This window comes from Petaurus breviceps, unplaced genomic scaffold (assembly GCF_028583685.1).
Source record: "Petaurus breviceps papuanus isolate PSGF00001 unplaced genomic scaffold, PetGlider_PUasm1.0 90977, whole genome shotgun sequence".
Taxonomy (NCBI): domain Eukaryota; kingdom Metazoa; phylum Chordata; class Mammalia; order Diprotodontia; family Petauridae; genus Petaurus; species Petaurus breviceps.
Window position 1 is genome coordinate 8,010,145 of NW_027187391.1, and position 15,147 is coordinate 8,025,291.

Sequence of the window (15,147 nt, forward strand, 5' to 3'; positions counted from 1 at the left end):
CACTGGGGGGGGGGGACGGTGCATACAGAGGGTACCGTAATGTAGCGCAGGGGATTACCTTCACTACAGTAGCAATCTCAATAGGGCTTATTTTCAGGGGAGGGCTTATTTTAGAGGAATCTTACACAGTAAGGGGAGGGCTTATTTTTGGGATAGGTCTTATTATCGGGGAAACATGGTATAATCTGGTCTTTGATGTTATCCACACTTCCAAGGTATATATTCTAAACTATCCCCTTGAGGCCATTTCTGCCACAGCCTTCTAAAGCTTATCTTGTAGGCATTGAGACTCCACAAACTATGGTATTTAATGCATATGTCAGAGAAGTTTCTGCTGCTTGGTAGGGCTATTCTGTCTCTGATTATGCAGTCCATCACTGATCTATACACACTCTTGGCTCCCTTTTTTCCCCTCCTTTTGCTTCCAGATCTCACCAGATCCATGCTCTCCCTCTCTTGTGCTTTTTCTCGTTCACTTCCCCAAGTTCAAGTTGCCCCCAAGAGTTTCAGCTCCCACAATACCAAGATAAAATGAGTAGATTTTTCAGGCACCAAATTCCCCCAGGCCACACCCAGAGCAATGTCCCCATCTCCCTTCACTAAGCATCTCTCTTCACCCATAGGAGCATTCATTAGAGGAACCCCCTCTCACCAAAGTAAGGCCTTGTTCCTTCTACCTCCCTTCAGTCTTTTCTTCCCTTCTCATCCACTCCTCTATACACTCTTTTCTTTCAGAGAATACACAAGTTACCTTTCTGTCATTGCTAGCCTTTGAGTTTGACCCCAGTATATCACACATTCCTCCCTATAATCCTGTTCTTTACTCCATTTCACTTAGCCTTCCACTTTGTAGTCCCACCCAAAAACATTGATTCACCTATAGGCAGACTGTCAACGAGTCCTGTCCGTAATGTCCCTGTTACTTCCACCAGACTTGCCTTCACCTCTGTTCTCCTTGTGTACATTTAAAAATGAGTTTCTTACTGGTCTCCGCTATCTTTTACAGCCATCCTTGCCTGCAGCATTTATTTCTTCCTACATTTTTGTTGTTCAGGATGATCAAGAAACAATCTCTTCTGTTCTGGTTTTCTTAAAAAAAAATGTTTCAAACACTTTCATTGTTGAATATGTATCTTTTTTCATATATGGTTAAGCTCAGATTTTCAAGGTAAGTCATCTTCGGCTGCTTCCTGAGTTTTATTGCTTTTTTTGAAATACATTTCATTACTTCCTGTACTTTTGTGTGGCTGCAGAAACAATGTTGCATTATTCAAATTTCCTTTCCTTTGTATTTTAAAATTTTTTTCTTGGTCACTTTCAGAATTTGTTGTTTCTAAATAGAATTGTTAAATTTAACTGAGGAATTTGGAATTTACAGTCTTGGATTCTTTTTTCCCCTGGTGGTGATCCATGAATTCTTTCAATTGATACTTCATTTTCTGTGTTCAGAAATTTTAAGCTGCTCTCTTTTTTTATTCCCTGCATTGTGATGTTAAAAGTTTTTGTCCTGTCATGTTTTTTTTGTGAGACCTGTGATGCTTAGGTTATCTCTATTCATCCTTTCTTTAACATTAGTATGTTTTGCTTGCATAGTGAGCAGATTTTCTTTTAATGTTATTTTTTTCTCTTCTTCTAGATTGCCCTTCACTTCTATATATTTGCATTCCCAATCTATCATTCTTATGTTTCTTTGGTGAGACTTGCCACCACCAGTTTTTCTAACCTGCCCATTATTTTTGATGTGCAGGCCATAAATTGTGCTCACATGTTTCTTTTCTTTTGAACCGCTCAAGAACAGTGTATTATGGTTCCATATTCTCATATTCCACAGGGTCTTCTGGCTTATCAAGTGTTAAATTATTTTCTTTTGTTATGCAGTATTCATTCATAGATGCCTGAACTTGTTCACTTGATTTGAGGCTGTATTTTCTTTTGTTATTTATGTTTTTCCTATTGATTTATCTGTTGTTTTTTTTCTCCCCAGATTTTCCTGGACTTTCTCCCCTCTGATGGTGGTTCCTTAAGGTCTGGGTCTCAGAGAGTCTCAGCCTCCCTGGCTGGACAATTCATAGTTCATTAACTTAAGTCTTAGCCCCAAGTGCATCGTCAGTGGTCAGTCCTTCCCCCTCCCCTCCAGTATCCTGTGCTGATGTCTTGACCTACTCCTTCTGTTCCTTACTTTCTCCAGCCTAACACTGGCAGTTCAGAGGTGTGTCATGCTAGTGTCACGGGGTTGTCTGCCCTGGCATCTCTGGCGGTATGGTATGACTTCTCTTGGCATGGGCACTGGCCATTCAGAGTTTTGCAGAGTTGATGGGTTTTGGCCCCCTGGAAGGCTTTTTGCTCCGGAAGGAGGGGCTGTGGCAGCCCTATCTATCTCAGTAGGGAAACTTCCACAGCCTGGAGCTGGTCTCGGTGCTGGAAAGGGGGAGGTTGCACTGATGTTTGGGGGGGGGGGGTTATTATAATCTCCTCTTGGGTCCTTGAGTCTACTAAGTAAGTAGCAGGCTAGCATGGGAGGTGAGAGAGAGAGATGCTGGGTGAACTCGAGTCAGTGAGCATCAGTTCATGGATTTGGGGTTTGTTTTGTTTTTTTTACTTTCTTTTGGATTCTGGGTATCCTCAACCATTGAGACAACTGAAGTTTTATTTTTGGAGCATTAATTTCTGTTTGGAGAGTTTTGAGACATTGTGAGGATCAGAGATATTGATTGTCTAGCCCTCCGTCTTGTTGCTCACATAACTCAGAAGCCCTTTTCTAGGATGTAGTTCCTCTAGGCCTGCTGGCAAGATGTCACTGAGAATAGCAAGATGCTCTCTTATGAGTCATATACTCATTTTGGGTTTCAACTCCTTGTAACCATTTTGGTTCTGTCTTTCCTGATCAAAAGATCATTTTCCTTAGAGGAGAAAATGGAAACAAGAGTTGGTGAGTTCTGTCTACTCTATTATCCATTATCCTCCTATCCACTCAGTATTCCCATTCCTTTCTGATCCTTCACTGGCCTCCAACAAGGCCCCCCAAAAAGTACCTTTTTTGGAATCATGGTATCCTTTTGTATGCACTTTCTGTGGCCTGTACTTACATTGTTTTATGTCAAATATATGTGCCTGTCATATATGAATATATATTGTACATATCTGTGTGTGTTTTAAAAATCTAAGTTGATGAATGAATTTCCTTTGTAACCACCCAGTTCTCTAACAACTTCCCTTTTCCTTGCTATTTGAATCCTGGAATACTCTCTCGCCTCAATTGGAAACCCAGGTTTCCTTCAAGACTCACCCTCGGGTACCTCCTTTAGAAGTTCTTTTCCTGGTCACCTCCAGCTGCTAAATGCCTTACCTTCCAAGGCTACTTTATATTGACTTTATTTATGTTTATTTATGTATACCTATGAAAGTAAATATTGTCACCCCCTATGTGTTAGTCCTTGAGGGTGGGAACAGTTCTGCTATTGCACAAACAAAATATACAGATATCTGTAATGTCTAGCACGATATCTAGAAAATAGTAGGTGCTTAATAAATACTTGCTAAATAACATGATGTAATGGAAATGCAAATTTGAAGATCTTTCCTGCCCCTAGGCTAAAGTGCACCTGAAGCCTGGGGTGGGAGGCTTGTTTTTCAGTAGATACTTCTTGATTGGCCAGTGAGTCAATAAGGTTGTTACATTCTCTGAGCCAGGAGAAGGCTATATAAGCCCTGATGTGTAGCTTTGTTTTGGGGGCTCACTTTGAGAAGTGTTCTGTGATTTGATCTGTATTCTGGGAAGCCGTTATCCAGGGCACCCCCCCCGCCCCCCGCTTTGAAAAACCCAGATGTTGATTTGGTATGGATGTAATGGTTGGACAGTTTGGAAATCTGTCTACTTGATATGTTTCTGTCTTGATAATTCTGCCTGTATAATTTGAAGTTTGGGGTGCTGACCTTTTTCCCCTGACCAAGGTAAACGATATATGTCTGACTGATTAAAGTAAGCTTGTTAACCCATTTTGAGTTGCTTTCCTTTATCAAAGCAGATCCAAGAACCTGTGTGAGGAGGCACCCTGGGGATGCTGGGGTGCTTGCCGCTACACATGACTAAAAAAATCTCTGACCCAGAGATTCCAATACTAGGCTTACATCCCAAGGAGATCATTGATTAAAAGTCCTAACATATACCAAAATATTTCTAACAGCACCTTTTGTGGTGGCAAAGAACTGGAAACAAAGTAGGTGACCATTGGTTGAGGAAAGACTAAAAAAATTGTGTTACATGAATGTGATGGAATATTACTGTGTTATAAGAAATGATGGGTACAGAGAAGAATGGAAAGACTGAAATGGACAGATAGAATTCTAAAGTAAGCAGAGGGGAGAAAACAGCATCCACAGTGACTACAATAATGTCAATGGAAAGAACAACCACAAAACAGTCAAAAGTGAATGTTGCAAAATAGTAAAGGGTAAGTATGGCCCCATTCCCTATCCCCATCTTTTTTTTTTAAGCAATTGGGGTTAAGTAACTTGCTCAAGGTTACGTGGCCTGTTATTTTGTGTGGGTGCTGAGTATCTGAGGCCGGAACTGATCCCAGGTCTCCCGACGCCAGGGCCGACACTCTTACTGCGCCACTTGGCCGCCCCGTTCCACCCCCCCCCCTCCCCACCATCCTTACAAAGGTGAAGGATCCATGAGTGTAAAACATTACACATATTTTCAGCTTAGACAGTGACGTTTGGATGGATAGATTTTGCTGATTGTCTCTCCTTTTAAAAAAAATTGTTATATGGAATGGCTATGTGAGAGGAATTGGGGGAAGAATACAGGGAAATTATTATTTTAAATATAAATGTTTGATTGAATCATTTTGTCTTCAGAATTGCATTCTTGAGCTTCCTATCCTCCAGGGTCTATGTCTATGTCCCTCTGTAGAATTTTAGGCCATTAGATCCTGCCTCTCCTTTCTATAGGCCCTTTAATATCCATTCTCCCCATATCTGAGGCATACCCATCACAATCTGCCCAACTTTCCTCCACTTTTCTATTATGAATTCTAAGATGAAATGGTTATGTTCTCCTGCGGGTTCCATCATTTGAACTTCAGCAACCAATATCTCCCTCTTGGTCAGAATCAGGTCCAGAAGTCCCATTCCTCATGTCGCTTCCTCTAGCTTTTTAAGAATAAAATTAGCCTGCCCGCAGAGAGACCCTGTGGCTGCTACCGCGGGCCGCTCCGGCCTTCCCTCGGCATGCCTTCTCCCCTCCCCCCCCCAAACCCTCCAAGGTACTCGAAGAAGCGCATGGAGGTAAATACCACCCTCTGAGGGTAGTAGGGCCCCGTTATGCCACGGGTGCGGGCCGTCACCAGCACGGCCAGAAGCTCCCCTCAGCTCTGGAGCCGGCGGTTCGACTAGGCCCCTGAGCCTCGCCTTGGCCTGGTGGTCGAGGGGCGTCCTATCCGCGGCACCTCTTTTCTGGGGCCCGCGGCGTCCCACTGGGGGCATGAAGGAGAGGGGGCGAAAAGGCGGGTCTGCAGCCCCTGGCGGGAAGGTAGAGGGAGAAGCAGATGGCAGTGAGGAGGGGTCTACGCATCCGGGGGCAAAGGAGCTGTTGGCCCCTGCCAGCCAGAGAAGAGCTCTTCCCGACCTTCGCCGGGCAAATGTGCAACATGAAAATGTCTTCTGATGCAGTGGGTGCCCTGAGCACCTCGCAGATGCCAGCTTCGGAGCAAGAGGCGCAGGTTAGACCAAAGCCGTTGCTATTGAAGTTGTTGGAGTTTGTTGGTGCACAGAAAGAAACAGTCACAATGAAGAAGGTTTTATTCTATCTTGGCCAGTATATTATGTCAAAACAATTACACAATAAAAAGCAACTGCACATTGTCTATTGTTCAGATAACCATCTTGGAGATCTGTTTGGGGTACCAAACTTCTCTGTGAAAGAGCACAGGAGATTATACGCAATGATTTCTAGAAACTTGATAGCAGTCAATCAACAAGAATTTCCTAGTCCAAATACATCTATGAATGAAGCCAGGTGTCGGTTTGAAATCGGTAGTGGTCAAAAGGAATCTATGCAAGAATTGCAGGAAGAGAAACCATCAACAAATCTGAATTCTAGACCAGCTACCTCATCTAGAAGGAGAACACACAGTGAAACAGAAGAAAATTCGGATAAGTTACTTGGCAAAAGACACAGAAAACAGCTTAAGTCAGATAGTATTTCCCTTACGTTTGATGAAAACTGTGCCGTGTGTCATCAATGAGATTTGCTGTGAACAAAGCAGTAGCAGTGACTCAACAGAAATTCCTTCAAGTCCAGATATTGATACTGGTGTATTAAGTGAAAATTCAGATGATTCCGTTTCAGACCAATTCAGTGTTGAGTTTGAAGTTGAGTCTATTGATTCAGAAGATTATAGTCACAATGAAGAAGGACAAGGACTCACAGATGAAGATGATGAGATATACCAGGTAACTGTATATCAGGCAGAGGATAGTGACACTGATGAATACCCTGAAATATCCTTAGCTGACTATTGGAAGTGTACTTTCTGTGACAAAATGAACCCTCCACTTCCACCACATTTCCACAGATGCTGGGCTTTGCGAGAGAATTGGCTTCCAGGGGAGAAAGGTGATGTGTCAGACAAAGGCAAACTAGAAAACCCCACACAAGGGGAGGAAGAGGGCTTTGATGTTCCTGATTGTAAGAAAAATAAAATGAATGACTCTCAAGATTCATGTGTTGAGGAAAATGATGAAAAAATAGTACAGATATCAGATTCCCAAGAAAGTAAGTATTCCCAGCCATCAACATCTAAAAGTATCATCTGTAGTAGTCAGGAAGATGCTGGAGAATTGGAAAGAGAAGAAGCACAAGACAAAGAAACAATATGGAATCTATTCTTCCACCTAGTACAGTAGAGCCCTGTGTCATCTGTCAGAGCCGACCTAAGAATGGTTGCATTGTCCATGGAAGGACAGAACATCTTACGGCATGTTTTACATGTGCTAAGAAGCTCAAAAAGAGAAATAAGCCTTGTCCAGTGTGCAAGCAGCCAATTCAAATGATTGTGTTAACTTATTTTCTCTAAATGTGACCCTATGTATGAAACTCTTTAAAGAATCTGAAGACACATGACTTGTGAAATTTATTTAAAATTTTATTTTTGTATATTTTTTTCTGAGAAATGACTTTAATCCATTTTAGTTATGTCTTGTGCAATTTGCTTTTTGGAAAGAATTTTCTTTTCTTTTTTTCTTTTTGGAGGGCAGTTGGAGTTAAGTGACTTGCTCAAAGTCACACAGCTAGTAAGTGTGTTAAGTGTCTGAGGCCGGATTTGAACTCAGGTCTTCCTGACTTCAAGGCCGATGCTCTATTCACTGTGTCACCTAGCTGTCCCTAGAATTTTATTTTCTTCCTTTGGGGGAAAAACCGTTTTGGTTATTACAATTTTTTTCCCATTTTGCATTATTTTTATTCGTTTTTATTTGTATTATTTATAGAGGCAGCAGGGTGTAGTGGATAGAGTACTAGTTTGGAAAGATCTAGGTTCAGATACTACATGGGTCACTTACAACTTATTTGACCCAGGTTGAATCATTTAATATCTTTGTGCCTTAATCAGTTACCAAGACTTATCTGCTAAGTCAGATGATTTGGGAGTAAGTCATAGACACTTGTATTGGGTTATGTTGAAACTACAGATCCTTTACCATTTTCATGTTAAGAATTACTAGTTATTTTGAAGATTGACTATTTCTGTTTGTTAAATAGTTCCCTGTCTTCTCTAGTTGGGGAGTGTGAAATTTTTTGAAAAATTTGTGTAAATAGCAAATTAAATAAACATTAAGTTTAAAAAAAAAAGAATAAAATTAGCATTAAGGCAAGTCAAGGATTTCTCAACTGTTCTGCCTTAGACAAAGGGAGAGCTCTAGCAGATGTCTAGATAACCAAAGTCCCAAAACACTTCTGTGGCACGTAACGCCCTGCTAGATTTATGATCTCTCTCTTGCACTCCCAGTCAGCTTCCTACTTCTGTACATGTGAGACATTGAGAAGCTAAGTGGTTCACCCATGATCACATAGTGAGTGTGTATCCAAGACAAGACTTAATAAACCCAGGCCTTCTTGGCCTCAAGTCCAGGAAGGCCAAGTCTGTGAATTTATCTCTCGGGGTATATACTTCTTCTGTAATACCACTTCTGTTTCTCCTTCTATTGATCCTCACACAAATATTTAACTGTTTGGACATGAAAAATATAATAAAAGTCTACTATCTTAGTATTATGATATTACAAGAGGCTCATCCCCATAGGTTCATTGGATTCAAAACTAGAAGACACCTTAAAGTCCATCTGGTCTAACCCCATAAAGAAGTACAGCGAGTTGACCAAAATTTCATAGGTTCTCCCTAAGCAGCAGAATTACTAGGGATTCAAGTCCAGACCTTCTGATGCTGTAGTCAGCCCTTGTTCCCACTACACAAGAAGGCTGACCATGAGGCAATGGGTCATAGCAACTTGGGAGAACAGTCTGCTAAGCCAGAGATACACTGTGATGTGGGCCAAAAGAGGGCATACATCCCAACACTGGAGGAATCCCAGGTCCTTCTAGCATTGAAATAAACCATTGCTAAAATCTCAGATGTGTCCCTTCCTCTTTAATATGTATACTAAAAATACATCAATTTTTCTTAAACTTTGATATATATATATATATATATAGAGAGAGAGAGAGAGAGAGATGTTGATATGAATATTGATATTGATAGAGACCTCCCCATATCTGGACATCAGACTCTGTTAAGCTTTTCTCTCCTCTAACATGAATTCTAAGATTGAATGATCCCCTGCCCCTAAAGTTCCTATCATTTCTACTTCAGTAACCAATGTCATAGCCTTCTTTGAAGATAGTGAGAAACAGTGTGGTAGAGTGGGGGGGCAAGCTTGTCTGGAGGTAAGGGTTAAATCCTACCTCGTTCTGATGTATAATAACTACGCTGTTGAATCCTTGGCAGCTCTCTAAGACCATAAGTTGCAAAACAGTTGCGGATCTACGTTGGTAGAAGGAGCTTCGTTACCAGGGATAACACACAAAATAATACACAAATTATGTGTTGTAAATATACACATATATGAGTAAGAATTTACTATCTGACCAATATTTGATTTTTTTTTTATGAAGATTGCTATGGTTTCAAGAAGTTTGAAAACCCTTAGATTCATTCAGAATGAATTTACTAAGTGCTAAGTATCAGGCACTTGTAACTGAACTGGGCAGGAGGAATAGAAAGGCAAAGGTCACTAAACTAGATTCATGAGCTAAAATCTGGTTGAAAATAGCTTCAATAGTTCTTCCTTTGAAGGACTTGACATGTCACACTCTGATGCTTTGCTCCTCATTAAACCTATTTTGACCTAAGAAATCTACCTAAATCCCTTAGACTATATCACTCCCTGACCATTCTAACTAACATCAATAGGGCTAGAGAAAAAGTAAAGGCCTTATTTCTGCCTTTTGCCCTCTTTTCTAGTCCTTGCCTCAAATTCTTTCTTGATTTTACAAAATTGAGACTGCACAGCAGAGTTCAACATCTAGCCTGATTTTTTTTATTGTTTTTTTAGTTAATAGATACCTACTTTCTCTCCTTTCTACCTCATACCCCATTGGAAAAGAAAAAAAGAAAAACAAAATCCTTCTAACAAATATACTTAAACAAGTTTTTCCAGTTTCCTCAAGCAAAATTAATTCCTTGATTGTCCATTTCCAAGAAATATATAGCTTATTCTGTGACCCGAGGCTATCAGCTCTCCAATAAGTATGTATTAATCATCTACCAGGTGTAAGGCATTGTGCTAGATATTGGAAATAGAAAAACTGATGGGAAGGATTACAACATATGTTGAGCACAACCCCACCTTCCATTCCCTTAATTGATCTGTAAGCAACAACTCTATCTTCCATTCCCTTAATTGATCTACTATAAGCAGGCATTTTAGCATAACTTTGCCCTTCCATTCCCTAATTGATCTTTAAACAGGAATTTCAGCACAAACTCTACCCTTGCCTCTCCTAATTGATCCGTGGGTGGGGGTTTCAGCCTAGGGTAAAATCCCTTCTCCATTCTTCTCTGTCCACTGCCACCCCCACCCCCATCCCCACGGAGTGTTCCCCATCTTCACCCATTCTGGGTTCCCTGTACCTCAGCCTAGGAAAAACTTACCGGGCAAATTCAAATATACACTGACCAATCACTGATTGTGGTTTCAGCTTACATAACCTGACTATTGTAATCTCTTTAAAAACCGGCATATTGTTCTTGCCAATTCACTGTCTGATTTGGGTATGTGACCCTGGCAGTCCCACGGCAATAAAATCCACTACCAGTTTTAATCTCAGGGATCTTCTGTCTCGCTCCTTTATGCCCTACACATACAAAGCTTAGTATTTATGTGATTTTTTTAAGAAGAGAGAAGGCACCATTATCAACTGGGAAGACCCACAAGTTTAGGGAGTACCATAAATACTATGTTAAGTTTCCCATGTGTGGAGAGATGAGAGATGGGCAAGCCCCTTCAATGGATTCAAAGGGAGATAATGCAGTAGTAAAGATAATGTCTGACCCTTCTATTAAGGGACTGGACTAACTCATTGACTTTCCCAGTTTTTGTTGCCAATCACCTTTGAATATATATCATCCTATTAATCATTGAACATTTACAGTGAAACCTATACCACCCATATCCAGTAATGGCTTTGAGTAAAAATGGAAAATACCTTTACGTATATAATATGTATGTGTATGTGTGTGTTTGTATAAAATGAGGAACTTGTGGCAAGCTTCTCATAAATTCAGAAAATAGTTCAGGAAAGCCTTCAATAGACCATAAAAGGCCAAAAAAAAAAGGTGCTTTTCTTACCTCGAGATTATTTTTCTTTCTGAGGATTTCAGTATATTTTCATAAATGTCACATAAGGGCATTTACTTAACAGCATTTTTACATTAAAAAAAATAGGTCGAATGTGCCATGTAGTATTAACCCTTGTCAATTGAATTATTCAAATCTTAAAAAGTTGAAGGACACACAGAAGCTGAACAAGTATGGAAAAATGAGCCTCAGACCTCTCACTTGAAATATGTTGTTTTGTTTTATTTTTTAAACAAAACTCGTGTGGGAGAATTCTTAAGAAAACATGATTTCCCATCCATTAAATAGGGCTGATTATTAACTGTGGGCTGAGACTAAATTCAATTCTTGAAATAGTTCTGAACAAATTATTTTCTCCCATAATTTCTATGTTTTGGGTATGAAATTACATGGTTTGGACAGGAAATTTCAATGGGAATAGAAAAATCTATGTTGATAATGATGTCTTAATTGCCAAATCTGATCCCCATTTCTCAATCTTCATCTTTCTTGAATCTCCTTGAAATAAGTGGTGCTGTTGCCCACCCTCTCTTCTCAGATGTTCTCTTCTCTCTGGGTTTTTATAATATTGCCCTTCTGGTTCTCTTCCCTTGCCCGACTGCTTTCAGTCTTTGCTTATTCATCCTCTATGTTGCATCAACTGACTGTCTGGGTCCTCTTTTTTTTTCTCTCTCCATTCTCTTTTCATAATTTCATTACCTCCTCTCTGCCAATGACTCAGGAATCTATGTATCCATCTTAGTTTCTGTGATGCTACAGATCCACATCACAAACTGAATATGGGGCGTTTAATACTGTATGTCTCATAGGCATCACAAACTCACCGTATCCCAAACAGAATTCATCTTCCCCACCCCCAGCCCACTTCCAAACATCGCTATTACTAGGAAGAGTCCCTCTATCTTTCTAGACATTCAGATTTGCCTCCTCAGTATCACCCCTGACTCCTCACCCTCACTCTCATTCAGTCCAAATATTGAAAGTTCCCAAATATTTTCATTTCCATCTCCACAGCATCTCAATATTTTCTCTCCTCACCTCTCATATTTTCACCACTCTTATTTCAGGCCCTCATCACCTCTAGTCTGGAGTATCACAACAGCTTATTGGGTGTCTCCATACCACGTTTTTCCCCATTCCAGTCCATCTTCCACGTAGCCACCAGAGTGTTTTTCCTAAGGTATATTTCTGACTGTCATCATCCTCCCTTCCCCTGCAATGAGTAAGATCCTTAATACATCCAGTATCAAAGCATTTGCATCTCTTCACAATTTGGAAACTGCATTTCCAAACTTCTTACACATTAACTCACCCCCCACCCCTGCCCCTTCAAACTCCATAGTGGCCTACTTGTTTTGTGCTGATGTTGCTTCATCTCTCTTGCAGTGGCTGTCCCCCATGCAGGGAATTTATTTATTACTTACCTCCAACTTTCAAAATCCCTGGTTTCCTTCAATTCTCAACTTAATGCCATTATCTATCTACACGCAGGTCCTGATCCCTTCAGCTCCTAGGGCCTTTCCTCCCCAAATAACTAGCATTTAGCTCTTTATTCATTTGTTTATTTAACTTCCAAAATAAATTTGTTTTCATTTGCACATAACATGCATATAGTTATACACATTGTCTCCCTCCATTAGTATGTAAACTCCTAAAGGCATCAACTGGTTTCACTTTTGTCTTCTGTCCCCAATGCCTAGTCCAGGACCTGACATCTAGCAGGCTTTTTAGTAAATACTTGTTTCTCAGTCAGGTGACTGATTCCTCTTGGCTCTCTGTTGTCTACTAACTCCACAACATGGCCACTTCATACCTTTCCCTCACTATGTCACATCATTCCCTTTTCATATTTTCTGTACAAGATAAACAGGCCACCTCTCTGTCCCCCATCCATATTCCATGTTTTGTTACCATCAGACTTTTGCTCAGTGTTTCCTATCTCTGGAATGTCCTTTGCTCCATTACCTCCTCTTGAAATTCTCTTCATTCTTTAAGAGACAGAATCATGAAGGAAAAAATAGTTCTTGAAGTGAAAAGCTTAACTACAAAGAGATATGTGTATATCTAATACCACCCTTCATGTTCAGGAAATTTTAATTTCTAATATAAATATCAAGAGTTATAACCCACACATACATAAAAGCTCTTTGGGGAGGGGGAATCCTCAGTAATTTCTAAGAAATTGAAGTGGTCCTGAGACTAAAAGTCTTTTCTTTTTTTTGCTTTTTTGGAAGGGGTAGGTAGGGCAGTTGGGGTTAAGTGACTTACCCAAGGTCACACGGCTAGTTTTTTGTTAAGTGTTTGAGGCCACATTTGAACTCAGGTCCTCCTGACTGCAGGGCTGGTGCTCTATTCACTGTGCCACCTAGCTACCCCTAATTCATAAGTCTTCTTATGAATTAAAAAGGCACAAAGAATAGTGTCACTTGAAGAGAAGTGGACTTAACAATCAGACTGACAATGTGTGAGGAAATAAGTTTTTATTGATGTCTTCTGGTTTTTACATCATCATAGTTATCCCCAGTATCCTTCCCAGAGAGTCATGCCATATAAGAAATAGTAGTTTTTAAAGACAAAAAAAGAGAAAAAAAATCAGCACAATTACTGAATACCTTGAAAAAGTCCCAAATAATGCAATATGTAACACTTGTGGACCTCCACAAAGAGGTTTTGGGAGGGGTGTCTTTTCATTTTGAGGGTGTCTTCTTTTGAATCGTGCTTTTATAAAATTTGTTGTATTCACTTTTGATTTTTTTTCTGTTTGTGATTCTTTCCATGTACATTATTATAGTTAGTGTTGTAACACACTGTATAGTGTTCTCTTAGTTCTGCTTACTTCACTCTGCATCAGTTCATGAAGATTTTTCCATGATTTTCTGTATTCATCACATACCTCAATTCTTACAGCACAGTAATATTCTATTACATTTCTGTACCACAATTTGTTTAGCCATTTGATGGACATCCACTTTGTTTTTAAATTCTTAGCCATCACAAAAAAGTGCTACTATAATAAATATTTGGTATATGAGAACTTTCTTCTTATCAATGGTTTCCTTGGGGAATGATGTTATGATCCTTTATGTGTTGAAAGAAGTTAATTTAAATGGAAGCATTAAGTATAGTTGTTTTAATTAATGTTTAATGTCAAACAAACATTCAACTAAAAATTATTGGTGAGGAAACAGTAATAGTGATCTGAATCAATATTAGAGTCCTAAAATGTTTTAAATGGGCATGATATCTACCACATGGAAGAATTAATTGAGTTTTTGATGAAAGCCATGACTAATGGGCTGCTTTGCATGCAGTATGCAGCATATATATGCATACTCATGCTGTATGAGACTAGTATTTACAATAATTGTTTGTGTTTGGATTCTAAAAAAAGTTCCTTTTTCCAGAACTCAGTCCCATGAACTCTTTTGAAATTATTGCCAATTATTTCCATGAAGAGGAACTGCTTAAAGGTCATCATTATTCAGCAGGGTTGCTCAAAGTCAAAGGAAAAAAAAGGATCTTGTGCATGTATTCTTTGTGATCCCAGGAATAACAAAGTTCCAACTATTGCATGTGAGAAAAATCTGGAAAAAAAGTTTATATCAGTGAATTACACATATATCATGAAAAGACCTTAAGAAGTTACCCAATGGATCTATTCTCTTAAGGTAAGATAATACCTGGGCAATTTCAGACATTTAAACATTTGAACTGTAATTTTTTTTTTAATTTATGTACATTGCTTTCACTTTTTTTCTCTTTTTTTTTTGGAGGCCAGATTTGAACTCAGGTCCACCTGACTCCAGGGCTGGTACACTATTCACTATGCCACCTAGCTACCCCTGCTTTCACTTTTCAATATACTTCCAATATAACCTTTCTTTGTAACAAAGTACACCTAAAGAAAATGAAGCAACTTGAACATGTCTGGCAGTATATAACCCCATTTCACCTCAATAGTGCATTACCTTTCTACCAAGAAGGTATGTTTTATCATCAGTCATCCATAACCGAGATTGACAAGACTTTTAATTTTTTGTCTTATTTCTATCAATGCCTTTTGTTTTTACTTTAAATTCACTTCAAAATCCTTTTTTCACATCCCTGTCACCCAGTGAACAATATCTTGTAACAAAGATTAAAAAAAGAAAGAGGGGGAAAAATAAAATCAACAAAATCAGCCAATAATATTAATTATATCAACAATATATGCAATATTTCACACCC

The 15,147-nt window shown here is 39.4% G+C and overlaps 1 protein-coding gene across 1 annotated transcript; it reads left to right on the forward strand.

Moving 5' to 3' along the window:
• The first annotated feature begins 5,254 nt into the window (after window positions 1–5,254).
• On the forward strand, window positions 5,255–13,954 carry LOC138153099 (E3 ubiquitin-protein ligase Mdm2-like). Its single transcript, XM_069077278.1, is given in 4 exon segments — window positions 5,255–5,390; window positions 5,591–6,241; window positions 6,243–6,874; window positions 6,877–13,954. Coding segments are annotated over 4 exon segments (1,551 nt in total). The 5' UTR covers window positions 5,255–5,328; the 3' UTR covers window positions 7,083–13,954.
• The last annotated feature ends 1,193 nt before the right edge of the window (window positions 13,955–15,147 follow it).